At 57.8% G+C, this 26,114-nt stretch overlaps 12 protein-coding genes across 12 annotated transcripts; 7 read left to right on the forward strand and 5 right to left on the reverse strand.

Moving 5' to 3' along the window:
• Positions 1 to 326: 326 nt before the first annotated feature.
• Positions 327 to 1,208, forward strand: FA10DRAFT_264791 (hypothetical protein). Its single transcript, XM_025520795.1, has one exon. It carries the CDS (start codon positions 376 to 378, stop codon positions 1,141 to 1,143), a length of 768 nt encoding a protein of 255 aa, XP_025381429.1. The 5' UTR covers positions 327 to 375; the 3' UTR covers positions 1,144 to 1,208.
• FA10DRAFT_264792 (hypothetical protein) lies at positions 1,203 to 1,976 on the reverse strand. Its single transcript, XM_025520796.1, has 3 exons — positions 1,808 to 1,976; positions 1,441 to 1,724; positions 1,203 to 1,376 (listed from the first exon to the last, which is right to left on the reverse strand). The coding sequence occupies exons 1-3, from the start codon at positions 1,863 to 1,865 to the stop codon at positions 1,260 to 1,262; spliced, it is 459 nt and encodes a 152-aa protein (XP_025381430.1). The 5' UTR covers positions 1,866 to 1,976; the 3' UTR covers positions 1,203 to 1,259.
• Positions 1,977 to 2,109: 133 nt separating this feature from the next.
• FA10DRAFT_299534 (hypothetical protein) lies at positions 2,110 to 3,122 on the forward strand. The gene has a single exon (XM_025524736.1). The coding sequence runs from the start codon at positions 2,179 to 2,181 to the stop codon at positions 2,884 to 2,886; it is 708 nt and encodes a 235-aa protein (XP_025381431.1). The 5' UTR covers positions 2,110 to 2,178; the 3' UTR covers positions 2,887 to 3,122.
• On the reverse strand, positions 2,946 to 6,189 carry FA10DRAFT_43996 (hypothetical protein). The gene is made up of 2 exons (XM_025525489.1): positions 5,776 to 6,189; positions 2,946 to 5,718 (listed from the first exon to the last, which is right to left on the reverse strand). The coding sequence occupies exons 1-2, from the start codon at positions 5,940 to 5,942 to the stop codon at positions 3,006 to 3,008; spliced, it is 2,880 nt and encodes a 959-aa protein (XP_025381432.1). The 5' UTR covers positions 5,943 to 6,189; the 3' UTR covers positions 2,946 to 3,005.
• Positions 6,155 to 7,630, reverse strand: FA10DRAFT_283830 (hypothetical protein; the record flags this gene model as incomplete). The annotated part of the gene is made up of 2 exons (XM_025523874.1): positions 6,155 to 6,391; positions 6,467 to 7,630. The coding sequence occupies 2 exons, from the start codon at positions 7,628 to 7,630 to the stop codon at positions 6,155 to 6,157; spliced, it is 1,401 nt and encodes a 466-aa protein (XP_025381433.1).
• A 194-nt stretch (positions 7,631 to 7,824) lies between these two features.
• FA10DRAFT_238119 (AAA-domain-containing protein) lies at positions 7,825 to 12,158 on the forward strand. Its single transcript, XM_025519132.1, has 3 exons — positions 7,825 to 8,292; positions 8,371 to 11,189; positions 11,260 to 12,158. The coding sequence occupies exons 1-3, from the start codon at positions 7,963 to 7,965 to the stop codon at positions 12,089 to 12,091; spliced, it is 3,981 nt and encodes a 1,326-aa protein (XP_025381434.1). The 5' UTR covers positions 7,825 to 7,962; the 3' UTR covers positions 12,092 to 12,158.
• Positions 12,055 to 13,875, reverse strand: FA10DRAFT_43901 (hypothetical protein). The gene is made up of 2 exons (XM_025525488.1): positions 13,335 to 13,875; positions 12,055 to 13,268 (listed from the first exon to the last, which is right to left on the reverse strand). Exons 1-2 carry the CDS (start codon positions 13,816 to 13,818, stop codon positions 12,235 to 12,237), a joined length of 1,518 nt encoding a protein of 505 aa, XP_025381435.1. The 5' UTR covers positions 13,819 to 13,875; the 3' UTR covers positions 12,055 to 12,234.
• A 1-nt stretch (position 13,876) lies between these two features.
• FA10DRAFT_43875 (hypothetical protein) lies at positions 13,877 to 14,649 on the forward strand. The gene is made up of 2 exons (XM_025525487.1): positions 13,877 to 14,127; positions 14,222 to 14,649. The coding sequence occupies exons 1-2, from the start codon at positions 14,017 to 14,019 to the stop codon at positions 14,513 to 14,515; spliced, it is 405 nt and encodes a 134-aa protein (XP_025381436.1). The 5' UTR covers positions 13,877 to 14,016; the 3' UTR covers positions 14,516 to 14,649.
• A 218-nt stretch (positions 14,650 to 14,867) lies between these two features.
• On the forward strand, positions 14,868 to 16,782 carry FA10DRAFT_225702 (FAD/NAD(P)-binding domain-containing protein; the record flags this gene model as incomplete). The annotated part of the gene is made up of 7 exons (XM_025518655.1): positions 14,868 to 14,910; positions 14,980 to 15,020; positions 15,093 to 15,315; positions 15,387 to 15,595; positions 15,658 to 16,511; positions 16,570 to 16,670; positions 16,733 to 16,782. The coding sequence occupies 7 exons, from the start codon at positions 14,868 to 14,870 to the stop codon at positions 16,780 to 16,782; spliced, it is 1,521 nt and encodes a 506-aa protein (XP_025381437.1).
• A 345-nt stretch (positions 16,783 to 17,127) lies between these two features.
• Positions 17,128 to 19,631, forward strand: FA10DRAFT_248868 (hypothetical protein). Its single transcript, XM_025519507.1, has 3 exons — positions 17,128 to 18,267; positions 18,330 to 19,051; positions 19,123 to 19,631. Exons 1-3 carry the CDS (start codon positions 17,173 to 17,175, stop codon positions 19,508 to 19,510), a joined length of 2,205 nt encoding a protein of 734 aa, XP_025381438.1. The 5' UTR covers positions 17,128 to 17,172; the 3' UTR covers positions 19,511 to 19,631.
• A 3,738-nt stretch (positions 19,632 to 23,369) lies between these two features.
• On the forward strand, positions 23,370 to 24,796 carry FA10DRAFT_248870 (RNA-binding domain-containing protein). Its single transcript, XM_025519508.1, has 4 exons — positions 23,370 to 23,717; positions 23,803 to 24,181; positions 24,247 to 24,391; positions 24,462 to 24,796. The coding sequence occupies exons 1-4, from the start codon at positions 23,466 to 23,468 to the stop codon at positions 24,631 to 24,633; spliced, it is 948 nt and encodes a 315-aa protein (XP_025381439.1). The 5' UTR covers positions 23,370 to 23,465; the 3' UTR covers positions 24,634 to 24,796.
• Positions 24,721 to 26,015, reverse strand: FA10DRAFT_277836 (Brix-domain-containing protein; the record flags this gene model as incomplete). The annotated part of the gene is made up of 2 exons (XM_025523407.1): positions 24,721 to 25,767; positions 25,833 to 26,015. 2 exons carry the CDS (start codon positions 26,013 to 26,015, stop codon positions 24,721 to 24,723), a joined length of 1,230 nt encoding a protein of 409 aa, XP_025381440.1.
• Between the last annotated feature and the right edge of the window lie 99 nt (positions 26,016 to 26,114).

Raw genomic sequence — 26,114 nt, forward strand, 5'->3', positions numbered from 1 at the left:
GGCGTGTGATGGCGACGAAATAAAATTGAGGATGACGGGAGCACCTCACGAGCCTGGGGCCACCCGAACGGCCCTGCCTGGCCGGACGACTCTATCCTCTCAAATTGGAAACCAAAAACTAACCCTCTCCCCCCCCCCTTCGCGGCACTTGGTTATTTGACATTTTGTATTGCTTTTATTTTTGTATAAAGTCGAATGATATGTCTGAAACCGACCGTCGGACTCGCGCGCGGAGTCGCTTAGCTAAGCAGTGCCCCATTCTGAGGCGTCCGCTTCCTACCCTCCACTGCAACATTTGCTATTCCTCCTCTGCGACAAGCCAGCGACCGCCTGCGAACACAAGTAAAGAGAAGCATGGCTCTGTACTCGGGAAACATGGCTCTAAGAGGGACGCTGCGCTGCTCGGTGGGCCGCTCAGGGCTTGGACTGGAGCTGGCTCGGGTGCTACGGGCGACTCGAGCTCCCTTCTCGGCCCATTCTTCGTCTCCTCCTCGTCCCACATCCGCCTGGCCCCGACTGAGCAGCACATTCCGGAGCAGTAGTGAGCAAGGCCAGGCACGCGGTGGCAGCACAAGCAGCGTCGGCATCTTCTCCACGTCGCTCGGCCTCTCGCTCGGCATCTTTGGCTTCTTCCAGTCTCAGAAGTCGCTCAGCCTGGAGTCGAGCACCGCTGCTCCCGCGCCCACACCGCAGTCACCACCACCACCATCATCAACGACGCCTCCCGCGCCCAAGGATCTGCCCCAGTCACAAGTCAACCCTTACAATCTCGGCTTTGGCACCGTGTGTGGCATCTGCGCAGGCGTCTTTATCAAAAAGGGCGCAAAGTTCATCGCCTTTCTCCTCGGCGGCGCATTCGTGCTTCTCCAATACCTCAACTCCCAGGGCCTCGTCCGAGTCAACTGGTCGGCGCTCTCGAAGCGCTACGAATCTTCTCTGGACAGTGCAGCGTCCACCAACCCGCGCGCAGTGGCCGCCGACAATGCGTCGAGCGGCATGACCGAGTCGGTCACGTCGCAGCGCGGCTGGAAGGACTCGCGCGCGGCCCGGCTCTGGAACCGCTTTGTCCACTTTCTCACCGCCGACTTTCCCACGCGCGGCACCTTCCTGGCCGGCCTCGCTCTGGGTCTCCGGCTGGGCTGATTTTGCCTCTCTCTGTACAATAAGCTCCTCCCGTTGTCATCACTCCTCCTCCTGCTGTTGTGCACGCCATTGTGGTAATGATATTATAGCAAAATGGTATCGAAAAGAAGCGCCAGCTACCGGAGATTCTCAAACGTGACGGCCTTGCTGTCCAACGGCATGCCCGTCCTGGGATCGATGTTGTTGCTCTGGAAGCGCCGCTGGTTGACAATGAGCCTGGCCGTGTCAAAGTCCTGATGACAGTGTCCCCCAAGTCAGCAGAGCTGTTCCCGTGCTGGACATTGATCGTCTACTCACCACACCCTGCTGCTGCATGACGCGCTTCACCTCGTCGGCGCCCGCTTGCTCGAGGCCCGAGCGCGTCTCTGCCGAGTCGCGCATGTTTTCCTCAATGTCAAACAGCGTCGAGTGCAGGCCTGCGAGGCGCGACGAGGCCCAGTCGTACGTGGGCAGGCGCGCATACAGGCTTCGGGGCACGCGAGACGACGACGAAGTCGACGATGTGGGCAGCGAGGGCGAGAGGCGGTCCTGGAGCGACGCCGGCAGGAGGTGGAAGAGGCGATACCGGGCCAGGTACACTGCTGTGAATCGGGAAAGAGGCACAGTCAGCCACAGTGTGGATGGATGCGTGCGTGGTGGAGGTTGCGCCTCCTGAAATACTCACCCACGGCGAGCAGCAGGAGGATGCTCGAATAGAACGTCAGCGTATACAGCGAGAGCATGCTGGGCGATCGTGTGTTGGGTGCTGCGAGCGCGCACCGGGCTGAATCGTGTTCGTGGTCGAGGGCGAACCGTGCTCGTGGGCACCCAATCCGGGGAGACGACGAGATCAGAGAGCAGCGAGGCTGTGATTGTGCCTTTTTTTTTTTCTTTTTTTTTTCTCGGCCCGTGGCTGCGCTCCTCCTTGGCTGGGCGCGCGTCCATCGGCACGTTTGGTAAATTTTAGACTTTTTGCCTCACGTCGCAGATCTTCCGTCGTCAGGCAGGGGCAGCAGCAGCAGCACAAGCCACGGCAGCAGCAGCAGCCAAGGAGCAATGACGATCCGCGCTGCCCTCATCTTCAACAACCACGGCAAGCCGCGGCTGACACGCTTCTACACGCAGCTGCCCGCCGCGCGCCAGCAGGCGCTCCTCTCGCGCATCTTCACCCTCGTCCACCAGCGCACCGCGGCGTCGTCGAATCTGTGCAACTTTCTCGATGCGCCCGAGCTCACCGCGCTCCTGCCGTCGCACCAAGGCCCTACCTCCCATCAAGGATCAACAGCAGCAGCAGCATCAGCAGCAGCAAGCGACAGCCAGCTGCGCGTCATCTACCGCCACTATGCCACGCTCTACTTTGTCTTTGTCGTCGATGCCTCCGAGTCGGAGCTCGGCATTCTCGACCTGATCCAAGTCTTTGTCGAGTCGCTCGACCGCGTATTTGAAAACGTCTGCGAGCTCGACCTCATCTTCCATTTCGACGTCGTCCACGCCATCCTCGACGAGGTCATCCAGGGCGGCCTCGTCCTCGAGACAAACATCAACGAAATCGTCAGCCAGGCCCAGGCGGTGCAGCGCGCCAAGAAGGCGTCGGCCTCGGCAGCCGGCGGCGCGTCGTCATCGGGCAAGCCCGGAGAGGCCGCCGCATCCTGGACGCCGCCCGCAGGCCTCGGCGGCTCGCCGTGGGGCGAAGCGGCGGGCGTGGCCGCCAATGTCGGAGGGTGGGCACGAAGGGAGCTGGGCAATCGCTTTGGCGGTCGGTAAAAGGCATTTATTGCTTCTCTTCATCATCACTCTGCACATCTCATTCATTTCTCGTTTCTTGGTGTTGTCATCCTTCACATCGCTGTACAATAGACATAAAAGCAATCCACCACATGGCCTCAGTCTGAGTCGACGACCTCGAGCAGCCCCTGGGAGGTGATGCGGATGAGGGCAGGCGGGTGCTGCTGCTGAGGAGGCGTCGTCAGGGGGCCACGGCGGGCAATCGGCTTGACAAGGGGGCATCCGACGTGGGAGACATTGGCCGCTTGATGCTGCTGCTGCTTGTCAAAGATGGCCTTGATCTCCACGGCAGTCGAGCAGTCGTCGAGGCGGTCGAGCAAGGAGGGAGTCCTCACTCGAGGCGATCGATCGCCACTCGAGACGGAGACGGTAAATGACGACGGAGACGATGCCAGGCTTGGCGCTGCGCTCGAGCTGAAGGAGGAGCGCGAGAGAGGAGGTGAAAAGGGAAATTGGTCGTTTTGCACAGACGCCGAGAAAGACGAAGAGGTAGAAGGTGGCTGCTTGGGACGCTTCCACAGCAGACGGACGCCGAGTGGGTCCTGGATCCGGGCGTGCCTGGCGACGGGAGCGGGCGAGGGCTGCCGCCTCACCGCCTTTGCTGGGATAGGACGGTGGCCCTTACTTGCACTGCCCATCATTGTGGTCATGGTGGTGGGCATGTGCGACATGATCTTGCACTTTGAGAGCGAGATGACGCTCGGAGGCCTCTTTCGTTCGAGCGACGAGGAGTCGGACTTGCCCTTGCTCTGCAGCAAGCTCAAGGCTCTTTTGATGGCGTCGAGTCCCTTGTGTTCTGCGTAGTCCTCTCCTCTTCCCGCCTCTTGCTCCACAGTGGCATCGTCCAATTCCTTCTCCACAACTGTGTCGTCTGTCTTCTTGCCCGTCTCGCCCACTTCGCTGATCGTGGCGCATGACTCGTCGATCTGTTCGTCCTCCTTCTCCTCAACTTCCTCTTCCTTGTCATCGACTTCTTCGCCTGCCTTCTCTGCTTCGACTTCCTGCACGCCCTCGACTTTGGCCTCTTCCTCATCGCTGCTCTCTGCGTCTTTGCCCTTTGCCGAGTCTCCCTCTCCTTCTTCTCCTCGGACAACATTCTCCTTATCTTCCTCGACAGACTCTGCCTGTTCCTCGTGTCCTTCGTTGGCCTGCTGCGTTCCCTTGATGCCCTTGTCTTCTTCCGGCACTGCCTCTTTGGGTGGAGCAACATCATCCCCTTGGACAGTCTCGTCCTCGTCACCCGTCTCTTCTCCTTCCTCTTCCTTCTCCTTCTTCTCCTCCTCCTCCTCCTCTTCCTTGACCTCCTCTGCCTCTTTCTCCTCTGCGTCGGGGTGGGCAGGGTCCAGCGAGAGTGCGCCCGGCATCGCCAACTCTTCTCCGTCGGCACTGACCTGCTCGCTGCTCGATTGCGCTCCCTCGAGCGGCCCTCCGACGGTGTCGCTCTCTTCGTGTGCCTTCCCAGCAGCAGCCGCCGGCAGCATGAGCTTGCCCGTCTGGATCTCAGCCGCGCGGATCTGCGCAACGCGATCCCAGACGCCGTCGTACAGCGCAGGATCATCCGCGACAACGCCGAGGCCCTGGCGCACGGTGCGCGCGAACCAGCCGAGCTCGGCACCAAGGTCCGACAGGAGCGCATCAATGTGCGCGAGGGGCGTTTTTGCATGCGCCTGTGTGCTCTCGTCGCAGTCGCACGAGGCTGGCAGGAAGATACGGCCTTCGAGGTGGCGCGCGATCCAGAGGGCTGACAGCTCAGCGACGAGGAGCGTCATTGCTGTGAAGCGCGTACGTGCGTGTGCCTGCGTGTGCGTGTGCGTCTGCAGCCCGATAAAGGTGAGGCCGTCGGGGGCAGAAGGGCCAGAAGGGAGGATGCCGCGATACAGCAGCGCGCACTCTGTCCTGACGTGGGCCGGCACAAAGTCGGGGAGGCCCCTTTGATAGCCCGTGGCAAAGATGACGACGTCGGCAGACAAGCCGCGGGTGCTGCCGTTGGACAACAGCACGCTACGGTCAGCCTTGAGCACGCGGATGGTAGCGTCGCGCACGATGGAGACGGCGCCCTGGTCGACGAGGTCGAAGAACATCTGCTTGGCCTCGTGGCTCGCCCTGCCCGCATACAGATCACGCACATCGTGGTGATCAATGGCCGTGGCAAGGTCGTACTTTGGCAGGAGGTTGTTGCTTCCCAGCTTGAACTCGCACCTGGCACTGAGCTCGACGAGCGAGAGCAGCACCGCGCGAAGGGCGCGCTTCCACGACCAGGTCGGTGCCCGTCCCATCGACAATAGAGCCTCGCCGAAGCGGTTGACGAGGAGGCGGTCGAGGGAGACGAGGCCGAGCAAAGTGGACGGCAGCTTCCAGGTGACGCGACGGGCGACGAGGGTGGTGCGCGATGCGCCCGCGGCAGCAGCGAGGCTGGCCACTTCGAGTGCGCTCTGGCCGAAGCCAACGACGACGACGCGCCTGCCTTGCAAAAGAGAACGGTCGAGGAGCTGGTTCGAATGGAGGCAGAGGCCACCTGCTGCCTCAAACGCTTCTCTTCCCTTGATCTCGGGTACGCAGGGTTTGGAGCAGGATCCCGTGCAGACGACGACATGGTCGAAGCTCTCCTGACGGCCTCCATTCAGCGTCAATATCCATCCCGCACTGCCGCCGCTATCATTCCTCGGGCGCATGCAAGTGACGGCTGTGGCGAGGCGCATGATGCTTGCGAGGTTGTGCTGGGCGATGTACATGTCGAGGTAGTGGCTCACCTGACCCTTGGTTGGAAAGAGGTCAAAGTTGCGCGGCATACCCAGCGTCGAGAAGCGGAAGCTGTGATGGAGTATGATTGAGTCGTCACTGTAGAAAGGGGGTTGGAGGAGCACTCACGAATGCTTGGTGTTGAGCAGACGGAGGAGTGGATAGCCTCGGAAACGGCTCCATACGCCGCCCATGCAGGCCTCGCGCTCGAGCAGGACGACATCATGACCAAAGTCGAGGAGCGTCTTGGCTGCCACGAGGCCCGAGGGCCCTCCTCCCACGACGGCCACCTTCATCGCTTATGAGACGTGGCAGAGATGAGTATGCGAGGCTGTCACTGAGGTGAGCGTAGAGGAGAAGAAAGGCGCAGGTTGAAGAGGCGCGCGCGTGCAGGAGGAGGAGAGAGGGAGAGAAGGTCGACGAACCTGCGCGGTTGCGGTTGCGCGGCGAGGCCTTCGTCCGACGGCCGACGGAGCAGCGCGAGAAACGCGGGCGTCAGCTGGCTTGCTCATCTCGCCGCTGCTAGTCGCTTTTCGAGCAATTCAATCGTCTTTGTCCGCGCACTGATCAGCCTCGCTGCCTTTCCGGGGTCTAGGTCAGCATAGGCAGTGCTGCTGCTGCTGTTGGATGCCGGTGGCTGCTGCTGCTGTTGCTGTTGCTGCGAGGACGAGGTGCCCAGGCGCGCCCGTAGATCGGCAATGGCGGCGTCGAGACCCTTGAGCTGCTCTCGCATTGGCGCTAGAGCCTGCAGAGAACAGATTTACGTCAACATCAGCATCGCCAAAAGCATGCGCAGAGGAAGACTTGATAGGAAACGCACCTCATCGAGCAGATACCGAGATAGGGCGGCATGAGCGCACTTGTAGATGTGCTGGAAGCGCACCGGCCCCAGCATCGTGCCGCCATACCAACGGCTGACGACGACAAGGACGTCGGTGGCGCCAAGCTCCTTGATGGCCTTGGCAATCTCGCGGCCGCCGTGCTTTTCGCCGTCGTCCTCCTGCCCCTCCTCCAGGCCAAAGTCCTCGGGCCCACCCAGTCCATTGCGACCGCGTTTGAGGGCGAGACAGCGCCAGGCGTGCATGTCGTGCGTCGACCCTCTCCGCGTCGCCGCCAGGTGCCGCACCGCAGAGGGAAGGCGCTCCGTGGGGATGCTCTGTGGATGCACCGTGCGCGCCAGGTGCGACAGCAGCCTCGACAGCTGGCTCGCAGACGACGACTCGAGCGCATACACATAGCCGACAAAGAGTGAGTCTCGATCGTTGACCATGGCCTCTGGCGTCGTCGTGGGCCACGCGGGCGCTTCGACGCCAAGCCACGAGTCGAGGGACCTCTTCTCCGGCGCAGCCCTGGCAGCACCGGCGTCTGCTGGCTTGGGAGAAGCAGACACTGCCGCCGCCGTTGAACCGTCAGAAGGATTTTCTCTGGCTGCCTTTCTGGCCCTTGCCTCGTCCCACAGTCGCTTGGCTTCCTCCCGTGCCTCCTCCTGCTCCTCGGCCTCCTGCTGCGCCGCGTACGCCTCCTCGGCCTGGCGCATCACTTCCTCGTCCTCGTCCTCGTCTCTTGCGGCTCTTTGCTCTGCTGGTTTCCCGCCGATCTTAACTTTGATTTTCTTCACTTTTGTTGCTGTCGTCGGTCGCTTCCGCTTCTTGGTCGACCCCACCACGTCTTCCAATTCGCGCAGCACATCCTCCTCTCCTTCGTCTTCCATGCCCACATCATCATCTTCTTCCTCCTCGTCTTCGCCGTCTTCTTCCCGAGCTCTGCCTCGACCTGCTTTTCTCCTCCGCTTCTCCGGCTTCCATTCATCTCTGTCCGAGTCAAAGTCGTCCTCTTCCTCTTCCTCCTCCAACGACTCCTCGTCATCGCTCCAGCGCTGACCCTCTCCCTCCTCCTCCTCTTCCCCATCCTCCAGCTTGACCTTCGTCTGCTGCTCCTGCTTCTTCCTCGCGCTTTCCCGCACGCTCCGCCGCAGCGTCGCCATCGTCAATCGAGACCACGTCAGACGAGCAGCCCCTCGCAGCAGCAGCCTCCAACCAAGAGAGCGACACAACAAGAAAGGTGGAGCAAGGCTGCAACTGACTTTTCTTCGGGTTTCGGACTGGCGAACGCGCCCACACGTGGAGTTGGACGGACGGACGGCAAGTCGACTTTTCAGGTTCAGGAATTCCCCAGCTTCCGGTCAAGCAAGCCGCCTCCGGGGCAGCAACCGGTCGTCTCTTCTTCCTTTCTGCGCCAGTATCCGTCTCGAGAACAACAGAAGAAGCAAGCGCTGGGCCCCTTGCTCTTTTCCTTTGCCCTCTCTGATACAGTGCAATGACGGCCTGGGCTGCGGTGCCGGCGCGGACCCCGGCGAGGGTCGAGCCGGACCCCTCGCTGGACCACAGGAGCACAACGAGGGACGTCGCCGTCGTTCGGCCCGCACACCTCGTCCAGCAGCTTTTCGGCGATGGGAGGAAGGATGAAGAGGTACTCTATGTCTCAGCCCAGACGACCTCCGATCGAGCCAGCGGTGACGAGAGTAGCGATGGGTTGGCGAGTCTCATCTTCCGCGTCGAGCCCGCTCAGCCCAACGGCACGGCGCATACACACCTCAATGGGACTGCAGGAGCGGAGGAAAGTGAGGAGAAGGAAGAGGAGCAGCAGGTGAGAGTTGATAGGTCGTCGGTATGAGCACGCCGGACTGGGAAAGGTGACTGACGAGACATGGTTTGTTGCCCAAAGGCTACAATATCGATTCCTGCTTCGCTCGCTGCGCGCTTCGTCGACGCGGCCGAGACAACGATTGGACGTCACCATCCCATTGTCCTCACCCACGTCTTTCTTGCCGCCCTCTCGTCCGAAGCATTCTCCTTTGCCCAGGCTTTGCAGGAGGCCCTCTCGTCTGCGCTCGATGGTCGCATCGTCAGGCAGGGCGACCAGCTGACTGTCCAAGGAGCGGCCTTTCGCGTCGTCATGACCGAGCCCGTGCTTCAGGGTCTGGCTTTGACTGGCCGAGGAGACGAGGCCACAGCAACGGAGATGTTTGTCACCCTCTCTCACGGCGACGAGGAGGAGCAGGAGGGGGGAGAAAGGACTCTAGTCAACGGTGGCCCTTCTGCCCCGCGTGCGACTCGGGAGGAGGAGGACGTCGCCATCGACGAGCGTTTCTTGGCCCAAAACGTCCTCGATGACTTTGCCAGCGATGTAGGCGAGGAAGACACGGGAGAGGGAGATGTGTCGATCTCGGCAGCAACCGCAGCAGCAGCAGCGGCGGCAGCGAGATTCACGCCGAGACCGCTAGAGAGTCGTGCAGTCGTCATTGCCGCATTGGCCAAGAATGGTGTCGAGGACTTTGACGAGGAGAACTGCGTGCTCCTCGACGAATCAGGGCTTGCGCACCTAGGTGCCTTTGAGGGCGATTGGGCGCTTGCAGAGCTGGCGGGGCAGCACAAGTCGAGGGTCGTCAAGCTGTTTGCCGTCCCATCGCTTCTCGCTCGCAGCATCGCCTCGGGCTCCCGCTCGACGACTGATCCTCTTGCATACCTGTCCCCAGGTCTGCTGCGCAATCTCTTTGCCGACGCCTCGTTTGATCCGCTCCGGCCCTATCCCAACTTGATCCTGCGTGGGCTCCGGACCAGGGCTGACGGAGGCGGCGACAGCATTGACGAACAGCAGAAGCAGGGCATGCCCCTAGCCGACTGCCCGCTCCCGCTGCCCTTTGCAGACGCACTCAGCATCTCGCGCATCGCCGGCCCGCTGAGCATCAACCGCGCCTACCAGCCGCTGTTTCTCAATGCGCTGCGCTCCTACTTTGAGGGCAGACGGCGGGTCGTCAAGGAGGACGACATCGTGTCGGTGGCCTTTGACTCGGCAAAGGTCCGGTGGACGAGATCCACAAACGAGGGCGAAGAGTCGAGCGACGACAAGACGGCCAGTGCGGAGGACAACACCGAGCTCAGCCTGCCCGGGGCAGACGCGGAGAAGGAGCGACCGACGGCGGTGGTCCACTTCCGGATCAGCAGCCTGACGCCAGAGCTCAACGAGCCCGACGGTGCCGACGACGAAGGGCAGCAGCAAAACGATCAGGAGTTCCAGCTGGCTCACCGGGCTCGGCTGGGCGAGTTGGGCTGCGTCGTCGACACGAGCTTGACAAAGATTGTCCAGACGGGCGTTGACAAGACCCGCGTCGCGGACGTGCAGGCCTGGCTCGGCGTCGTCACGGACACGCCCCCGCTGCCTTCGGCCCCGTCACCGCTGACGTCTGAGACGAGCGTGTACGCGACACTGATGCGCCTCGTCCAAGCGACGCTTCTGCCCCACGCTGCCAGCTTTGGCTTGCACCTCGGTGTGCTCCTCAAGGGCGCGCGAGGCTCGGGCAAGAAGACGCTGGCCCGCTGGGTGGCACAGCGAGCTGGAGTGCACCTCGTCGAGATCAACTGCTTCGACCTCATCGCCGACACCGATGCGAGGACCGAGGGCGTCCTGCGGGCGCGCTTCGAGCAGACTGCCTCGTGCGCCCCAGCGATCCTGCTCCTGCAGAACGTCGATGCGCTTGCGCGAAAGAGCCAGGCCCTCGAGACGGGCCAGGAGCCAACGATGGCCTCTGTGCTGCAGGACTGCTTTGAGGGCTTGCGGCAGGCCACGGCCTCGTCCAACTTGCCCGTCGCGGTCTTTGGCACGACGAGCGATGCCGACAAGTGTCCGACGGGTGTCCTAGGGTGCTTCAAGCACGAAGTCCAGATCGACGCGCCCGGCGAAGCACAGCGCCTGGCCATCCTCGAGACGTGCCTCAAGGGCGCCCCACTCAGCATCGACGTCAACCTCGCAAGCGTGGCCACGCAGACGGCCGCCCTTGTGGCGGCCGACCTCGTCGATCTCGTGTCTCGAGCAAAGATGGCTTCGATGGAGCGTCTGCGCAAGGTCACTGGCCACCATGGCCTGCCGGTCCGTGATGTGGACATCGTCTCTGCTGGCTTCTGCATCACGGGCAAGGACTTTGAAGTGGGCCTCAACAAGGCGAGACAGAGCTACAGCGAGAGCATTGGTGCGCCCAAGATTCCCAATGTCACCTGGGACGATGTCGGTGGCCTCGCTAGCGTCAAGGATGACATCCTCGACACAATTCAGCTTCCCCTCGAGCACCCCGAGCTCTTTTCAGACGGGCTCAAGAAGCGCAGCGGTATCCTGCTCTATGGCCCACCGGGCACGGGCAAGACGCTGCTGGCCAAGGCCGTCGCCACGAGCTGCTCGCTCAACTTCTTCAGCGTCAAGGGGCCCGAGCTGCTCAACATGTACATTGGCGAGTCCGAGGCCAATGTCCGCCGTGTCTTTCAACGAGCCAGGGATGCCAAGCCCTGTGTCATTTTCTTTGACGAGCTCGACAGTGTGGCACCCAAGCGTGGCAACCAGGGCGACTCGGGCGGCGTCATGGATCGCATCGTGTCACAGCTTCTGGCCGAGCTGGATGGAATGGCGTCAGGTGACGGTTCTGGTGATGTCTTTGTCATTGGTGCGACCAATCGGCCTGATCTACTTGATCCAGCCCTGCTACGTCCTGGTCGGTGAGTGACCAGCCAGCACACACTACACTGCCATATTCATTCTAACACTCCTCTTCTGCTCCTTACCCAGCTTCGACCGCATGCTCTATCTCTCCGTCTCGGAGACGCACGCGGCGCAACTCAACATTCTCCAGGCCCTCACGCGCAAGTTCAAGCTCGACGCCGACGTCGGCGATCTCTCTTCGATTGCCGACCAGTGTCCGCTCAACCTGACGGGCGCCGACTTCTATGCGCTGTGCTCCGACGCGATGCTCAAGGCCATGACGCGCAAGGCGGCCGACGTCGACGAGACGATTGCGGCGCTCAATGCGGCGCCGCAGGAACAGCGCGACGCCCAGCATCCCTGGCCCATCACGCCGCAGTACTACCTCGCCGAGATGGCGCGGCCCCAGGAGGTCGAGGTCAAGGTCGCCCGTGTTGACTTTGAGGCTGCGCTCCGCGAGCTGGTGCCGAGTGTGAGCGAGCGAGAGATGGCGCACTACCGCGAGGTGCAGAAGAAATTCTCGGCACCGAGCACAGAGGAGGAGGTGGTGGCGGCAGGTGCTGGGAAGGGCGAAGGCAAAGAAAATGGAAAGGGAAAAGGAAAAGGAAAGGGAAAGGCGATAGAGCAAGGTGGAGGGCAGGAGGAAGAGAGGGAAAGGATGATGAGGGAGCTGGTCGAGAGGGCGGCGCGAGAAATGAACATCGGAGAAGGCGCTGTTGCGGCAGGGAGCGGCGTTGGGGATGGGATGCTGGCCCCGCCGATTCCCAAGGTAAATGGAAGCCATGCTCCAGCTGATGGACCGGCTGCGGCCTCCAATGGCACGGTCGAGGAGCCGCAGAGCAAGGAGAAGCCGAACGCAAAGGCGGCGGCTGCAGAGGCCAGACGGAAGGCAAAGGGCAAGGGGAAAGCAAAGGAGTAAAAGGAAAGAGAACAACATCACGCATCGCTAGAAGTGCACCCAAAAGGAATTCATGTTATTACACAAGATGATTCGCGTCTGATGGCCGTGTGGTGACTGAATGCTGTACTAGAACATGATGAAGGAAGAAAAAGGTGTGGCAATCATGGCTTCATCCTGGCGGGCACCCATCTCCGGATGGCTGTCTCTCTGACCGAATAGCTTTGACCAGACTGGAGAGCGTCGACAAAAGCTTCCGGCCGCTTGAGCTGCTCCTCACCGATGCGCTTCACCGAAGGGACCGCGACGTGGCAGAGGATGAGCGTTTTGAGGACCTGGCTCTGGACTCGATTCGTCGACGAAAACCATACCCAGTCCTTTTGTGCCTCTCTCGGTCCAAATGGCGCTGGCGTCTTGCTCTCCACGTCGTCGTCGTCGTCGTCGTCGTCCCCGTCCTCGTAGGTAGGAACGACGACGACGCCGAACTCGGCATGTGAAAATGCTGGCCCCTTTTTGTACAATAGCAGATCCACGCAGAACTTGAGGCCGGATCGGACGACCCAGCCGAGGGATCGATAGTGGTGATAGGCGACATAGGTGATGAGAAAGGGGTTGTCGGGTCTGGCCCAGTGTCGAGAGACCGAGGCGACAAGCTCGGCAGAAGGCCGAGAGAGGGGAGAGGTCGGGAGGAGCGTCGGTGGGAGCGAGTTGCTCAGCAGCAGGCCGTAGAGGTCTGGCAACGGGATCACGTTGCCTCTCTCATCGATGACCTGCAGGACTCCGATCATGCCCGCCAAGAAGAGCGTTTCGTAGCTGCTGAGTTGGAGCCTCTCGACATCTTCGACGTCAATGTAGTCATCGTCGTCGTCGTCGCGTTTAGCACTCTTCTGCGTCACAGACATATCACCATCAGCGACAGCAGGAGCGGACGAGCGTTCCTTCGTGCTCTCCGCTGAAGGTTTGAGATAAATGAGGCCAGGAATGTGCTTTCCGTAGGCTCCCTCGCCAGCCTCCTGCTTCATCTCCTGCTCGACCTGTCGCTCAATTTCTCGCTCGTCCTCCTCGGTCAGAGTGCCGCCGAGGGCTGTGATGCCGTCCGGGAGCTGCTGTCCAGCCCGGACGGCAAGCCTCGCTCGCTCGATCTTCGCCGCTTTTCTCTCCTTTCGCCGAAGTGCCGTCAGCTCCTCAGGCGTGAAGACTGTGCACCCGTTGAAAGCTCAGCACTTCTCTGACTCGGGCGGCCATTGACATTGACGCAACTCACCCTTCTTGCCGCCTCTCTCACGTTCTCGCACGATCCGTATGGTGTTGATCTGCCGCATTCGCCACGTCGGCTCACTCCTGCTCAGAGTCCCCTTGCCAAAGAAGCCGCACTCCCACAGCAGGCGCATCGCTTTGCTCCGTTCCTGTCTCGGTCCAGGCCCGCCTTGTATCGGAACGCTCACTTCTAACTGCACCGACTTCGACATAGGATCCCACCGGCCCGTGACGAGCTCTTCTCCCTCCTCTTGCTCCTTGCCCTTCTTCTCGCTTGAGGACGGAAAGCCAGCTAGCCTCCAGAGGTACTGTAACCAGCCCTCTGTGCTCTTTGTCGGCCTCTTCCCCGGCACCTCTGCCCCTTGCACGCGGACGGGCAAGGGCCGTGAGTAGGTCGATGCCTTTTGTCTACTCCGACTTTTGCCCGTCATGACCTGCGCGCCCGCAGGCAGCGCCGTCTTCTCCGGCTTTCGATGTCTTCCTTTGGCCATGGTTGACGGACACCTTCCTATACCGCCTTTCGTGTCTCCACCTCGAGAGAAGAGGAAGAATTGGAAAAATTGGAAGAAGGGAAAATTGTGTCAGCAGTGACAGAGTCGCTCTTCAATCTGTCTTCTCCTTCATCCGTGCCCTCTTCTTGAGCTGATGGTCGCGCCGGTCGGCTTGCCGATCCAAATGTTGTGAGCCCCATGGTCAACACCATTGACGCCGGGCATTACGTCCGTCTCAACGTGTTGCACATATCGCAAAGCCAATCATTGCCCGAGTCCTTTGGGAGAACAGCCCGGAGAAAGGAGAAAGTGGGTATGGCAGGGTAGCCTGGTCATTTTTCGTCATCTTATGTGACTGATTTGACTGTCAATCAACGCAACCGTCTGCGCTTGTCAACCCCAGCTAGCTGATTGCAAAGCAAAAGTAGCTTGGAGGGTAGTTTCTGCCTTCGGTTCGGAACGGTGGCAGTGTCTTTTTTCCTCTGGCAGCCGAACTAAAAAGAAAAGAGCAAGGAAAAAAAAATTAAGCATCAACCTCGCGCACAAGCGAGCTCCCGCGCTGCTCGTTATGTGGGCAGCGATTCGTTGCAGCTTGCGCACCTGCGCCTTTCTCGCGACAGCAGGAGAAAGAACTAATTGTTTCGGCTGGCAGGGTTTTGACATAGCATCGAATCGGGCAAGGCAGGGCAGCTCATGAGCTAAGGAGCGAGTGTTGATTTGCAGCAAGCTGAACCCCGACGACCGAATGCGAAAGGCACTTGCTTCTAAAAAAAAAATTCAGGAGGAAAAACGAGAAAGGCCGAGGGAGGGAGAGCGCGCGCGCGAGGGGAAACGACTAAAAGTTGGAATTCAAAGACACGTTGATCAAACGCCAGGTAGAGCTAGCTGCCCCTTCAACACCATCCAGCTTCACCCTTCAGAACCTTCTCCGAGCCGATACAGCCCAGGCAGGCCTTTGCACTGAGACACTCTTCCTCGCCTTCCCTTTCTCTTTCTCTCTCTTTCTCCCTCTCTTCACCCTCGCTTCCAACGCTCCCACCGCAAAAGCCATGCCTTCTTCCACCTCGGTCGACACGCTTGTCATTGGTGCTGGTGAGTCTAGGAATTTGTAGTCCCGCTCGTCGGCCGCAGATCGCCAATGCCTCGTCTTCACGTAAACAGGTCCCACCGGTCTCGGTGCCGCCAAGCGCCTCAACCAGCTCGTGAGTGCTATCAGCCGGTGGTGGAAGCGGGCTTCTCCCAGGGCTGACAAAGAGAACTTCCTTCTTCCGAAGAACACTGCCACCTGGCTCCTTGTCGATGCTAACGAGGAAGCCGGCGGCCTGGCCAGCACCGATGTGACCAAGGAGGGCTTCCTCTTCGATGTCGGTGGACACGTCATCTTCAGCCACTACGCCTACTTCGATGACGTTATCGCCGAGGCTCTGCCCAACGAGAAGGACTGGTACAACCACCAGCGTGTCTCCTATGTGCGGAGGAAGAACATCTGGGTTCCCTGTATGTTGAGCTCTTGTTTCTTTATTAGGAGATTTGCTCTCTCCTTTCCCCCATACTGACTCTATCCTCAGTCCCCTACCAGAACAACATCTCGGTCCTTCCCGTCGAGGACCAGGTCCAAGCCCTGGAGGGTATGATCGACGCCGCAGAGGTCCGAGTCCGCGCCAAGGATGCTCCTCAGACCTTTGACGAGTGGATCATGCGCATGATGGGCCAGGGCATTGCCGACCAATTTATGCGCCCTTACAACTACAAGGTGTGGGCTTTCCCCACCACGACTGTAAGTGCAAGTGCAAGCGAAATGAAGCGACGACTCATGTTGACTCGATGATGCTCTATCAGATGCAATGCAAGTGGCTCGGTGAGCGTGTGGCTGCCCCCTCGCTCAAGCTCAGTCTGAGCAACACCCTCTACAAGAAGGTGGCAGGCGGCTGGGGCCCCAACGCTACGTTCAAGTTCCCCGCCGAGGGGGGCACCGGAGGTATCTGGAAGGCCGTGGCCAAGACGCTGCCGCAGGAGAAGCTGCAGTTCAAGCGTAAGGTCGTCAACATCGACGCAAAGGCCCACACGGCCAGCCTCGACGACGGCTCCAAGATCCAGTACAAGCACCTTGTGTCAACCATGGGCGTTGATTACCTCATCGACAACCTCAAGGATGCCGACCAATCGGACGTCAAGCAGCTCAAGGCTGCCAAGGAGGGCCTTATCTACTCGTCGACGCACGTCATTGGTATCGGTATCCGCGGCAAGCAGCCTGAGCGCATCGGAGACAAGTGCTGGCTCTACTTCCCTGAGGACAACTGCCCCTTCTACCGCGCCACCATCTTCTCCAACTACTCGCCCAACAACTGCCCTGCAGAGGGCGCCAAGCTGCCCACGCTCCAGTACGCGGACCCAACACAGGGCAAACCCGACTCGACGCCCAAGGACGGTCCCTACTGGTCGCTGATGATGGAGGTGTCCGAGTCGAGCGCCAAGCCCGTCAACCTGCAGACGATTCTGGCCGAGACAGTCCAGGGCTGCGTCAACACGGAGCTGTGCTTGCCCGGCGACGAAATCGTCAGTCTGTACCACCGCAAGTTTACGCCGGGCTACCCTACCCCCAGCCTGGGACGCGACGCTGCCCTGTCAGCTATCCTGCCCACACTCGAGTCAAAGTACAACATTCTCAGCCGAGGAAGGTTCGGCAGCTGGAAGTGAGTGACTCTTCCTGTGCCTGTGTGGAATGAACCCCTTGCTCACAAGTGTCTTCAGGTACGAGGTCGGTAACCAGGACCACTCCTTCATGCTTGGTGTCGAGGCCGTCGACAAGGCCCTTTATGGAGCGCCCGAGATGACTCTCGAGTCTCCCGATTGTGAGTCGATTTTCCTGAGGTCCGAAAAGTATTCCTTTTTCAATGCTGATTGTCTCCCACAGTCGTCAATGGACGCCGCAACGCCGAGAGACGACTCACCCCTTCCGCATAGATTGGGCTTTCTGTAAAACAGCGAGAGCTGCCAGTGGACGTTTGGACAACATGTGGGCTCGGCCTCTTCTTTCTCTCTCTACAACCGGATTTGTACCTTGCTCTTTTCTTCTTTTTCTCTTTCTTCTCTACTTTAGATGGTCATCTGAAGGGGGTAAGCTTCCACGCTAGCCCCTTTCACATACACTTCCTTCCTCAGTACTTCCTCCTTGTCTGTCTAGTCGAGACAAAGACGCCCTCAAATGTCAACAACATAACATCTTGATCTGCTCGGTATGTCACGGGCGTGTGTGCGTGCACGCGGCAGGCGCGAGAACTTTTTTCGCGAAACACGACGCACAGACCTTTTGTCAAAACCCAATCGAGGCCGCCTTGCAACGACAAAAGGGGCATGCTGAGAGGGTCGGTATTGGTGGCAAGGAGGGAGGCGGCCGTTGCTGGACCATCAGTATCACGTCTATCGCACAGGAGCGGCTTAGCAGCTCGCGCGTACCAGCTGCAGCGAGGGACACGCAGGGACGCCTTGTTGTGGGCTCATCGCACGCTCGCAACCTCATCCCCCTCTTCGGTCTCCTCAGCGTCTCTTCCCTCCTCGTCCGCCCAATCCTACTATCAGAATGACGACCCCCAACATGGCGAATCGCCACAACTACAGCAGCTCCGAGAGCTTCGCGACCTTATTGTCGAGTGCGGCGGCACCAACTCCAGAATAGAAAAGGAGAAATACCTGCGCGCTTCGACCTCGCAAGACTCTGCCAATCTGCTGCTCTTTCTCTACGACGACCATGTCCGGCTCTACACGAGTGCTTCCCAGCTCATGAGCTACCTGCGCCAGCACGGGCTCGTAGATGGCGATGTGTCCAAGTCGAGGCAGACGACGCTCCCACATGAAGAAGAGGCCCGGCGGGTCCTGTATGCCTGCGGCCACGGTCTGCTGCCGTCGATGCACGACGTGCTTGGCCTGCTCGACTCTCGCGAGGTGAGCGGTCACCTCGCGCTGTCGGTCCTCGCCATCTTTCTGCAGGACTCGGGAGCACTGCAGGCGACGAGCGACGAGACGACGGCCTGGCGAGTCGAAGACAGCACGACAGAGTCGGGCTCCAAGACGAGCATCGAGGAGCTCGTCTCGCGGGCCGCCACGAGGCTGACGGTCCTCGAGTGCTTCTGCAGATGCCTCGATCGAAATCTCCGGGTAGGCATCAATGCAAAGACGCTTCGCTCCGTCTTTGTCAAGGGGAGTCCATCGACGGGCTTGACGTCAGGGAAAGAGAGCCGGGCCGGCGACGCCGAGGAGGACCCAAGGACAAAGACGACAGATCAAGACAGACGATCAAGGGGCAAAAGCGCATTTGAAGTTGCGCTGGGAAAGACAATCGAGAAAGACCAGCTTCACAAGCTCTTTCCTTCTTCGACTGCTGATACGCCAGAGCACGGGGAGGAATGGTATGTCAGCCGAAAGCTTGACGGGGTCCGCTGCGTCGTCCAGGTGGGTCATATTGAGGCACATCGAGGGAAATCATTGCTGAACAGGCCTTTGCTATCTACTAGGTCGATATCGCGTTCCCTCTGACAGAAGGAAAGCTCGAAGTTTTGAGCGTCGAGAGCTTCTCCCGTTCAGGTCGACGCTTCAACGGTCTAAAGAATCTAGAGGAGGAACTCAAGGGATTCATTGCGGGCTCGACCGTTGCGCGCAATATCATCAGCAAGTCGCTCGACGTGGGTCAGGAGCTGGGACCCCGGGGTGACAAGATCGCTCGTCTGTACCTCGACGGTGAATGCTGCGCATTGATACCTCGCCACAAGGCGCATTCGACGTCGCCGATGACAGATCATCAGGGGCATCAGGTCGTGGTTGATTCGTCGTCAGTCTCACCCTCATCGGCAGTAGGGAAGGAAGAGGATCCGCTGGCATACTTTGTCGAGGACTTCACCTCAGTTGCGTCTGCGCTGCAAAGAAAGAACTTTACGATCCATCGACCGGCCTTTTTCCCCTTTGACGTCCTGACGTTTTCTGAGTTTGCCAACTGGAGGTCCGGCCCGCCAAGCTCAGCGACCTTTGAAGAGCGCGTGAAGACAAGGATCGAGCCACTGGTCGACGAATGCAACGTCATGAGCGCAGAAGCGAGTCGGGTACCACTTGTCCGAAAGCTGCATCAGGAAAAGATCAATACGCCGGAGCAGGTTCATCGATGGATCGAGGAGGCAGCTGAGAGGGGCTGGGAGGGGATCATGTTGCGAAAGGCCGGTAGTCTATATGAGGGCAAGCGAACGTGAGTGTATCGTCTCTTCTTTCTTCGATTCCTAGATGCACGGTGTTGACGCTCGCTTTGGTCGCGCGCAGTACCGACATTCGGAAGTTCAAACAGTGGCGTGAGGCCGAATACGTCGTCGAGGATGTCTCAATCAACGAGATGAGGCTGCCGATTGGGAAAAAGTACGGCCAGAGACGAGCGCTGGCCTCTGTATGGGTCGATCACAATGGCGTTAAAGTCTCCATCGGGTCTGGCTTCAGCGTCGAGGAGCGACTTGCATTCGCCGAAGATCCGCAATTGATTTTGGGAAAGGAGATCACGGTACAGTTTTTTGAAGAGAGCAAGAGCTCAGCCCGGACTGCGTCAGCAACCGTATCGGGTGAGGGCCTTGGGGATGGGAAGATCGGGCATCAGCTGCTCAGTCTGCGGTTCCCAAGGGTCAAAAAGATATGGATGGAAGGGCGCAGAAACATGTAGGAATATTTGGTAAAAGGTGCTTCTTCAGCTTATTGAGCAGCACGAACAGTCAGGATAATCAATATAGTCGTCGTCATCAGACGACGTGCTGAGACTGTCTGCATACTCGTAGCGCGTCGACAGACTAGATTTTTCATGCGAAACCGGTCTACGGCTTCTGTGCAGGGAGACTGGTTTTTCGGTAGTGTCGTCTGACGAGGACGTGCTTGCAAATTCTTCAATTGCGTGGTTACTTGCGTGCGTCGCCTGGTGAGGGTCTTCATGCTCATCCTGCCGACGGTTCTTAAGGATGCTATGAGGAAAACCTCTTTGGGCGATGCGAGGAGGTTCCACTTTGGTTCTCTTCATGCGACGAGGGTGCATGATCTCGTTCTTGATGTTGTTCTGACTCTTGGTGATTCCCTCTCTGTATAGCTCCTTTCTGTTTGTACAGCAGTGGTCAGGACGATCAAGGTCTTCAGAAACGCCTTCTGAGGACTCAGGGATCTTTGAGATGCTTTTCTGAAGGCGTTTAAGAATATCGGTCTTCTGATCTCCCTTCTTTTTCGTGTCGTCGCTCCAATCGATCTCGTCAAAGTGCAAATTCATCAGATGTTCGGAACTCAAGCCGAGGATAGTTTTGACTCCAAATCTGACCCCTTGAGGCGTAGAAGGCTGCTGAATTTGTGATGGTTGTCCTCCTGAGGACTCGGGCGGTGCTTCTTCTTTGGGAGTGGAAGGAGCCGTAGAGAGGACGAGAGATGTTAAAACCGCCATGATGGTGATGACGACGGGAAAAATCTTCATCATGCTAGGTTTCTACGCTGAGTTGCGAAAGCTTCGATGTCTTGGTGGTCAGAGTATCTTAGGAGGCCCTGGTGCTTCCTTCTTTCGAAAGACGCGACAGTGAAGACCCTGGTGAAGAAGAAGAAGAAGAAGAAGGGAAGGAAAGAATGAGATTATCTATCACACAATCATGCTTACGCCTCTCCCTGTCGGTCCGAGCAGCCATCGGGGCTCCTGCAGCGCCTCATTTGTCTACCGAGATGCGACCGCCGCGCTCGCTCCGGTTCCTGTATTTACGCAGCGCCGAGTAGGTCCTTTTCCCCCTCACCGCCGCAAGCTCTTTCGGCAGACTCAATCGGTCTGTCCGCATTGGGTACATGGCAGTCTGTAGTCTCGGTACGCAAGCAAGTCACAGTCTCCTCAATTTATCCGGGCACAGCCTATTGACCAAGATAATTCGTCAATAATTCGTCAGCTCGGAAGAGGACTCGCTTCAAGAGGGGGAAAAGGAGAAGATGATGATGATGAGAGTAACATTTAGACAAAAGCTTTGAAGACAAGGGAAGGAGCAAAGAGTCTCAGGATGGCGACCCCTGAGGTCGAGATTTACCTACGAATCCTGTAGGTCCTTGGAAGGTGCACTTTATCATATTCTTGATGTTGTTGATAGAATTCTGGATCTTAATGTTGTATCCTGCCTCGACGAGCAATTCTCCCGACAGATGAATTCCTGGGACTTTCGACCTCCAAAGATGGCCGACAACTGCATGTATTGCTTCGTCACGTTCCTTCGTGTCCGTGGGCCATTTTATGTCATTGAAAAAGAGGTTGGAGAGAGATTGCCGTTCCGTGGTCGCAAGCAATTCTGGAACGGTGAATTTCGGTGAAAAGGTGACTTCTCGCAAGCCAGACGAAGGCAAAGCTCCTGTACCTCGTCCTACCATGGGAAGCGAGGAGACAAGGGGAGAAGAAAAAAGGGAGAGAAGAAAGGCCCCATTCATCGAAAGGTAGACAGGTTTCATTTTCGGTTCGCTTCAAATCGGTGCTTGCCTCCCGCGCTAGAGATGTGTGGTGGTGAACCTCGATGACAGCTGCGTCTGAAGGTGGTTTGAGTCTATGAGAGGAGCTTTCACTGGACTCGCTCTTCTTGGGAAAGGGGATGGTCTGAGATGTGAAGAGTGGGGCTGGTCGACCTTCTCTCCTGCTAATACACTGTTCTTTTCCTGGGCTGCAAAACGTAGGAACGGTTTACCTGAATACAAGAATCCACGGGTGGTGTATCAGTCGGCATCAGATCACATCGGTGGAAATAATTGGCTGTGTGATGGGCTGTGTCTTGATTTCTGGCGTGTCTCGGCCTTCTAATGCTGTGACGCCAGTCTGAGTGGATTCACGGGAGGATCGAGAGCTCTCTCTCCGCCTCGTGTGTAAGCCAACAAGGATCTTTGCTCTGGCTGAGATCGTTGCTTTCTGACTCTTCCTTCAAAATCTTGCTGATGGTGACAAACAGACGCATAAAGTTCTCTCTCCCCTACGCTGCTGCTCCCACATATGCCCCTTTGTTTTGCACCGCTTGTAAGTGTGAATGGTAAAGGTGGACAGTGACCTGAAGAGAGACGAGCAAATCGGGGGCACTTCACGGATGTTTACCTCAATTAAGAGTCGTGTTACCTCAATTAAGAGTCGTGTTACCTCAATTAAGAGTCGTGTTTGGTAAGCATCATGTACTCTTGGATGAGGTGTCTACTCTCCGATACTCCGATACTTTAGAGGAAGAGTATCGCAGCGTTGAGTAGGTCCTCGTTTCCTTCATCGCTACAAGCTCCTAAAACAACACTTGTCCGCCTTGATTTATGCGGCAGGCCATCTCCTCGGTAGGCTACTCACAGTTCCTTCTGTATTTCTGCGGTCACATGTCTTGATCACTACTACATTTCAGCTTCGCAATGGATCCAGATCAACGTGGGAGAAGTTGAGGCTGAGAGAAAACTAAAATGAACTCATATTGACAAGGGAGGGTGTGAAGAGACCCAAGTTGACGACCCTTAAGAGTTTACCCAAAACGAAATTCCCGAGGGTTCGACAAAGGTGCCCAATTCCTTGCTCCTGATGTTGTTGATGGAATTCTCGATCCCTTTCTTGTATTCCTCTTCCCTTTGTGCAGCTGTCGTCCCAGGTATTTCAGTGAGTTCCGTGATCTTCTTACTCTCGAGAATTCGGAGGACCTCTCTAACCTTTTTTTGGCGCTGTTTATCGCTCTTGGGCCACTCAAAATCTTCGTAAAAGAGATTTCTAAGGCGATCTGGTTCTGTGATTGCACTCAATTCTCCGACGGTGAGCTTCTTCTTTGAGACGTCGGAAGACGAAACCTTTTCGCCATTTCTCCACATGGGAAGCGAGGAGACGAGGTGCGACGAGAAGAAAAGGGGAAGGGAGAAGATCATCAAGAGATTGAGCAACCTCATCCCTTGCAAACTGATGGTGGTGTCTGCTCTTTCCGGATATGCAATGTGGTGGTTATTGTCTTGCCTGGTGGCTCTGGCCTTGGTCTTCTGATTAAGGAAGCAGGCCTGACTTGGTTGGGTTCTTTATCGATAAAGGTGATGGTTTGAGGTAGAAAAGTAGAGGCTGGTCCACCTTTTGAATGCAGCATCTCATTGGTGGTCCATTCAGGTGATATCGGAGGCCTTCGGTGGAAAGAGAGTCTCTATTGTTTTTGTAACGTGGCTCGGGCCTTTCGATGCTGTGACGCCAATCTTGGGCGCATCAGAGAGGCAAGAAGAGCAGATAACATGCATCCTATGCAGACAGACAGGAGCGACGATTTTGCTCTAAGCAAAGCTACACTTCTTGATCCTTACTTTCTGTTCTTGCTGATGATGACAAAACGTAGAACGCTCTCTAAATTCGCGTGACTAGAAGTAGGAGACGGGCAGACTGGAGCATTTATACGGATGTTCACTTCAGCGATGAACCGTGTTTGCAGAGACGCAACGTACTCCTGTTGGAGGCGTTTACCCTCCGATACTCGGATACAGGAGAAGAGTGTTGACTGGTCAACACGGTAGCAAGTGTCAAAGATGGGTGCGTAAATTTCTCCACGTGGATGCCGACGCGAAGAAACATCGCACCCCTTCATTCTTTGTCCTCATCAACGACACCTTAGGGAGGAAGGTGCAGAGACTAAGCCATGGCCTCATCCTCGTCCAAGACGCCGCCAAGCCCATCGCTGTACGTTCGCAACATACCTTCCAAGATCAAGAAGCCCGAGTTGCGCCGGCAGCTGTACTGTCTTTTCAATGTGTATGGCAAAGTCATCGACGTCGTGGCGACGAGGAGAGACTCGATGCGTGGGCAGGCCTTTGTCGTGTTTCGGGATCTGGCTAGCTCAACGAGTGCGCTGAGAGCACTCGATGGATTCGATTTCTATGGGAGCGCCTTGGTGAGTGTGGGAGAAAGACCCCACCATGCGCTCTAGCACCCATGCGCTCTAGCACCCATGCTCACCATTTGTCTCCTTGCTCTAGGCACTCGACTATGCTCGATCAAAGTCAAAAGCGTCAGTCATCGAGGAGCTCGGGCCAGAGGCGCTCTTTGACCCCAACGTGCTGGCGTCCATGAAAGGCGACCCCTCCTCGTCAAAGTCAGCATCCAAGGCAAAAGTCACCTTTTCAAGCGCAGCCGCCGATCTTCAGAGCCGCGAAAAGAAGCGGGCGCGCGATGAGGCGAAAAGCAGAAATGGTGGCGTCGCTGCGGATGGAGATGATGAGGAGGGAGAGGATGATGACGCAGAGGCTGGCTTGGGTGATCAAGGGCAAGAGGAGGAGGAGGGAGACGAGGCTCGGGCAGGGAAGAGACGAAAGAGCGAGGCCGTCGCGGCACTAGAGGAACAGAGTGACTCAGGGGGTGAGCATCCAGTCTTACACACACTTTCCTGACAAAGCAGACGCTGATCAGCACCATCAATGCAGAGGAGATGGAAATGGGGGATTCGGATGAAGAAGAGGATCTGGGTGCGCCGCTACCAGCGCCGGGAAGTGTGCCGAACAATCTTCTCTTTTGTGGAGAGTTACCCTCCGATGTCAGCGAGGACCAGCTCGGTGTTTTGTTTCAGCAGTGAGTACACCTGGATTCTGGACGACTACGAGCAGTTTGGTGCGAACCTGACACAATGCGATTGCGAAAGACACACCGGATTCAAGGACGTGCAGTTGCTGCCGGCCAGCCAAGAAAGAGGCGCCTTTGCCTTTGTCGAGTTCCACTCTTCAAAGTTGGCCGGTGCCGCACGGGAGGCCCTCGATGGATTCCAGCTTGGGCCTGAAAAGCGGCTCGATGTGAAGTGGGCTAAGCGAGCATGAAAGACAGACCAATTGTAATCTATATCACTGCCAATGCCGTGGCAGGTCAGAGTTCATGATACATCAGAGCGATCCAAATGGGAGGAGCTACAGGAAGAAGTTGCGCCTAGACACGCCCATCTTGGGCTTCCACTCGAATTCCATGCCCTGCACTTCCTCTTCGGCTGTCGCCCGCTTTCTCTTCTTGTTGGCCAGCGCCATCCGTCCTTGCACACCCTCGACGCCTTGCTCGTCTGAGGGAGCTGTTCCCGTACCATCAAAGTCGATGACCCCGTCCCAGGCTCCTGCCCCTTTTGGCAAGCCGTTTTTGAGGCTGCGCAGCTTGATGGTGAACTGAGGCCCAATCTCTTGGAGCTTTGTCTTGTCTTCATTCTTGAACATATATCGATGTCTTCGAAAGAAGATGTAGTCGCGCTGGTTGTGCGCCGTCACCACTTGTCTACCCTGGAGCTCAGGCACCTTGGGGAAGAGGGACTGGAATAGCCCACCGACGCGATGGCCTAGAGTTGTGGTAAAGTTGTTGAGAATCAGCTCGGGGGTATGCTTGGTCGAATGGCCGCGCCCATATATCTCCGAGCCCATCGAGATCGAGGTCAGCCGAAAGAAGGCCGTCGGTCCTAGCGGAAGTCCAATGATTGTAAGAGAGAAGGGCTCCTTCTTGTCCTCGCCCACGACTAGGAGAGCATCGTAGCCCCTTTTCCTAGCCCACCCAGATATCTTGCCTAAGCCAACACCCTTGGCGGCCGCTCTAGGCCGGTACTCTGCGCCTGGAAAGACATCAAGAAGCTGGTCGACAAAGTCTCGCACCCGTTCGGCGGGGTGCGATCGCGAATTCGCAGAGGCAAGATGGGGAGATGTTGAGTTGGAGGGCAGCGAGGTAGTGATTAGAATGGCCGGAGGTGCGTGTGGATCCTCATCTTCCTCTTGCTCCTCCTGTTCTTCTTCCGCTGCTTCTGCTGCTTCTTCCTCTTCCGCATTCTCATCTTTCTCGTCGTCGGAACTTATGGCCGCTGCGGACGTCGAAGCGACCTGGGACGGTCCCGGCCCAGGATGAGTGTTAGGGGCATTGATGATCGTTGGGTTGTAGTCTCTTGTGTTCTCGATGGTTCGGGGTACATTTGCTGCCAGGCGTGCCTGTGTGACAAGACGAAGATCAGAATGCCACTTTCCAAGAAGCAACAAAGGGCGCTGAGACTCACCCGCTTCTTCTCTTTGCCCTCTTCGCCTCGCTCCTCCCTGGCCTGCTCGACGCGCTTCTTGAGCTTCTCTTGCCGCTTGTCCTTGCGATGCTTTCTGTACAGCTCCTGGCGCTTGAACTTGTTGCCGATGTGGGAGAAGTTTCCGCTCGCACCTTCCCCCGGCGGTGGCTGGCTCGACGGCATCTTCCCAGTCGAATGTCTCGATGTCTTGATGTCCAGTGAAAGAGAGGGAAGGCTATCCTGTACGAACTTCCAAAAAATCTCAAAAATCTCCAGGTGTGA

Source organism: Acaromyces ingoldii (genome assembly GCF_003144295.1).
Source record: "Acaromyces ingoldii strain MCA 4198 unplaced genomic scaffold FA10scaffold_1, whole genome shotgun sequence".
Classification (NCBI taxonomy): Eukaryota; Fungi; Basidiomycota; class Exobasidiomycetes; order Exobasidiales; family Cryptobasidiaceae; genus Acaromyces; species Acaromyces ingoldii.